Here is a 4,736-nt window from a genome sequence, read left to right as displayed (position 1 = left end):
CAGCTCAGCACACTTGGAGGTGGGTCTGATGGGGCACGAGGTACTGGGAATTGAACCCTAGGCCCTGAGCTTGCCTAAGCATGTGCTTAGTCCTCTGAACTATCTCGCCAGCCAAAAATTTAAGTGTTCATATGAACATGAACCATGATACAATTAAAGTCTAAGGTGTCTATGACTAAGACCAAATTATATTTCCTTAATTATGAAGCCAGCATTTTTAAAGAATTTTATAAAGATAACATAGCTTCATCATAATCTCACAGCTCCTGGCCTCCAGAGAGCTCAATCAAAACACTGAGATTTCGTTTTTGCAGTGCAGGCCTTGAAGGCAAGCTCTGGGTCTCAGAGTCTAGCTCATTCTGAGTCTCAGCAAATACGAGAGTTGAGACTGCATGGGACACAAAATGGCTGGTAGATTGTGGGAAGTTTAATTTTAATAATGTGTTAAAAAATTCAAATCACAAAAAAGAGAAGCCTTGAGTGATTCCATTGGTTCTAGGCAGAGATGAAAATACCAAAGCAGTTATGACATCTGTAAGATTTCTATTATTCCATCCTGGCCAAGGGAAGTTCTGCTATTTAATTACTGTGTCCCTTCAGTAGGATCTTACCATTTGTGCATATATGTTTATGTGTTTACTGTACTCAGCATCAGTTTTGGCTGATGCTTCCTCATGCTATCTGTCCTGTATGGCTCACTGTAAGGTCCCCCATGCCTGACCTGCAGCCTGCCATTTCAATAAATTTGGTTGTTGCTATCTACTTTGCATTTATTAATTTTTGTTCATTCATAAAATATGGGTTCAGTGGTTTCAGAATCGTTAAGCTACGCCTGTGTGGGAAATGACTCATATCAACAACTGTATCAACTGAAGTACCTGATTATATAGTGCATTTTTGTCCTTCATCCTACAACTTTTACTCATTTACAAACTTTCTTAGGTCAACACCGGTCACACTCAGCCCTTTTGATGAGGCTATGCCACAAAGCGTCCTGAAAACTCTGAAGAGCAATTTCCACTCATATTTACACATAATGAACTAGCTCTCCAAGACTTACATGGAAGGAATAGATTTAAATATTTCAGAAATAATTTTTATATGAAAAGTTGTTGTCACAAAGGCCAGTTAGGAATTATGCCTGCTGGTTTTTAATTTCTAGTCTAATGACTACTACTACCTCAAAATAGACAGAAAATTGTACATGAGAGAGCTAATGAGAATGTTGACAAAAAAAAATCCCTGGTGAAAGATCTTGTAAAAAACAAAAATCCCTGGAGATCTTGTGCATATATTTGTCATCACTCTTATATTTGAAAACTGCAAAAAATGACATCATATTGTCCCCATAGGCTTCATAAAGAAACTGAGAGGCACTGTGGCATTCAACTGATAATATGTCTATCAGCTACTCAGGGTTTGAAATCCGCCTTTCAACATATGAGGTAAAAGACTGCTAAGGACTCTGATTTGAATTCACACCACAATGTCATCAAAAGATGTGCGCCTTAAAGAACAGCTACTCGAAGTTTATGATGATGCAGATGGAGGTTGTCAAGCAGAAAAAGTATCTGAATTGCATCTTTCAATCTCAGAAAATGGAAGATTTTCATGATGACATCGCAAGATGTCCTAGAGCTACCTGAAAAGCCTTACTCATAATTTTCCAGACCATGTTTGGAGAAATAATATTTTCTTTTTCATAATTTAATAAGTGACTATAAGGCAAAACATTCCAATGAATATAGCTTTGCTCTCTTAGCGTACAACATCAGTCTTTGTATTACTAATCATGCTGAAAGAAGGTATACATTAATTTTCTCTAAACCCTCATCTTCCTGGGTAATTATAGTTTATATCCCCCCGATACCATATCATGCATCCCCGTACCATTATCAGAATTAAGCACAACTCATTAGATGCAGTTTATTTTGTGGGTTTATAACATCTTTTATTTTGGACACATCTTGGTGTTTTTCTCTGGATCTATGTCTCCTGAACATAAAACACTGTTAAGTCAGTGCTTCATGAACTTACCTTATCTCTACTTTTTCTTCCAGATTTAAGCTGTTCTGAAAAACACTCACAGTCCTCCTTTCTAAGCTGGAACTGTAACAGCTGCCTCCCTGTGTGCCCTGGACAAGCAAGGTATTTATCACATTACCCAGTCTTCTCTCTGTCCCCTTAAGGAGGGTGACACTGTGGAAAGCAGGAATTCTACGTTATTTATCACTTTCTTCTCAACACACACAGGAAACTATTTGCTTACCACTGTCAAAAACTGACTTTAGTATCAGTCCATATGCAACTAAAAGCGTACTTTCTTGGCTCACTATCATTGTACGGATGATGCTTGCTAGTATTTTCTTTCTCTTCTTTTCCTTTTTTCTTTTTTTTTTTTTTGCAGTACTGGGGATTGAATTCAGGGCCCAGTGCTTGCCAGGCAAGCACTTACTCTACTGAGCTGTCTCCTCAGGCCCTGCCACTATTTTCTATAAATTTCATAATTCCTTTTTTGTCTTAAAGAGAAAAATACAATAACAGTGATATAGAAATTCAAAACAAGATGGTAGGAAATTAACAACAGTTATTATATTACATATATTAAATTAGTAATGTCAATAAAATTATGGAAAAAAATAAAAAATAAAATAAAAAATACGAAAAAAATTAGTAAAATAATTGTACAATTCAGTTGATTTCTACTAGTCCATGGTTTCTTTTTCTCACATAACCTAATTTCTTCATAGTATGCATAGCTTAATAGAAAGTCTTTCAGTCTTTTACTACTAAGTATTATTTTAGGGTGTGTTTGTATTTTATATGCTACCACTATCTAAAGTATCATTACATTTTCTTCTCTGCAGAGTAGACAGGATTACAATTAAGACCAAGAAATCTTCAGGGACAATCAATCAAAGTTATTCTAACAGTTTTTTTGGGTGTTCACCAACTGAAGTGCCAATAATAACCATGCAAATACTAGGAATCACAGGTAGGATTAAAATTTGATGTTTACTGACATGTCCCATCTGTCTAGGGCCCCAAGGTCATTGACAGCCAACAAAAAAGAGAACCTGGAAGAGACCTACAAATACCTGGTTAAAAAGACTAGAGTTACATACTTCATCGTTTCATGAGATAGTAAATGCCTGCATTGAAAATTTGTGTTCATTCTAAATAGAATTCACAAAGGAAAATGCGAGTGGTAAACCATTCCACAGTCACTGATTTCACCCTTGCTGGCTTAACGGAGAAGCCAGAGCTCCAGCTGCCCCTCTTGTTCCTCTTCCTGGGAATTTACGTGTTCACAGCAGTGGGCAACCTGGGCATGATCACCCTGATTTGGCTCAGTTCTCACCTGCACATCCCCATGTACTATCTCCTCAGCAGTCTGTCCTTCATTGACCTCTGTCAGTCTACTGTCATCATCCCCAAAATGCTGGTCAGCTTTGTGACAGAGAAGAATGTCATCTCCTTCTCAGAATGCATGGCTCAGTTCTACTTATTCAGTGCATTTGCCATCTCAGAGTGTCACATGTTGGCTGCCATGGCGTATGACCGCTATGTTGCCATCTGTAAGCCTTTGCTTTACCATGCTACCATGTCTTCTCAAGTCTGTTGCTTGATGGTGGCTGCGGTGTATGGCATGGGTTTAGTTGGTGCCACAGCTCATACCATCTGCTTGCTGAGAGTGCTTTTCTGCAAGGCAGATGTAATAAATCATTACTTCTGTGATCTTTTACCACTACTGGAACTCTCCTGCTCCAGTACTTTTATCAATGAGGTGGTGACACTGTGCTTCAGTGCATTTAATATTTTTCTCCCAACTCTCACTATCCTTATCTCCTACATCTTCATCATAGCCAGCATCCTCCGCATCCGCTCCACTGCCAGCAGGTCCAAAGCCTTCCACACCTGCAGCTCTCATGTCTTGGCTGTGGCTGTCTTCTTTGGCTCTCTATCATTCATGTATCTGCAGCCCACATCAGTCAGTTCCATGGACCAAGGGAAAGTGTCCTCTGTGTTTTATACTACTGTGGTGCCCATGCTGAACCCTCTGATTTATAGCCTGAGGAATAAGGATGTCAAAATTGCCCTAAACAAGATCCTTGAAAAGTTTCTTATGAAATAGAATATTTGCTTCAGTGAAAATTTATAATTTCCATTATTTATAAGAAAAAAGTCTAAGGTTATCAGTTTGTGTCCATAGATCATGAGGTTATTACTATTGTATGATTATTTAGAAGAAAAGTGTGAAGGGTATCACCTCTAAACATTTAAAACATTCTTCATACAGTTGTGTATATTTTATATGTTGGGAACACAGGTTTTTTTAAGGCCAGATTCATGTACCTTAATTCCTGGAATATCTACAGTAGTATATATTCCTGTACCCTTAAACACCTAAAATGTTAAACTAGATTAATTGGCAAATATTTCTGAAAGCACAGTCCTTGAAATAAATAAATTTAAGCAATTGGGAGACATGAAATATGACTCCTAAGTCTTACTATGTAGTCCTATATTAAGGAATATGGAGGCATGTGAAGGGCAATAAACTTGTTCCTCATCACATAGAGTTAGGGATAGAGTAGATGGTATTTACAAGAGTCAATGGAGGGCATATTTAGCATATTTTACAATAATCTTTCCTTCACAGTTTTAAGGTTATGCTATCACCACTACTTCCTAATAATTCTCTAAATACTTTTCCTTACTCCACAAATATCATG

General features: G+C 37.6%; 1 protein-coding gene across 1 annotated transcript; it reads left to right on the top strand.

Annotated features, from left to right (window-relative positions):
- Positions 1-3,199: 3,199 nt before the first annotated feature.
- On the top strand, positions 3,200-4,135 carry LOC101589432 (olfactory receptor 150-like). The gene has a single exon (XM_012515825.1). It carries the CDS (start codon positions 3,200-3,202, stop codon positions 4,133-4,135), a length of 936 nt encoding a protein of 311 aa, XP_012371279.1.
- Positions 4,136-4,736: the final 601 nt, after the last annotated feature.

This window comes from Octodon degus, unplaced genomic scaffold (genome assembly GCF_000260255.1).
Source record: "Octodon degus isolate 3935 unplaced genomic scaffold, OctDeg1.0 scaffold00080, whole genome shotgun sequence".
In the NCBI taxonomy this organism is placed as follows: domain Eukaryota; kingdom Metazoa; phylum Chordata; class Mammalia; order Rodentia; family Octodontidae; genus Octodon; species Octodon degus.
The sequence above is the reverse complement of the archived record's forward strand: the minus strand, read 5'-3'. Positions and strand labels throughout refer to the sequence as shown.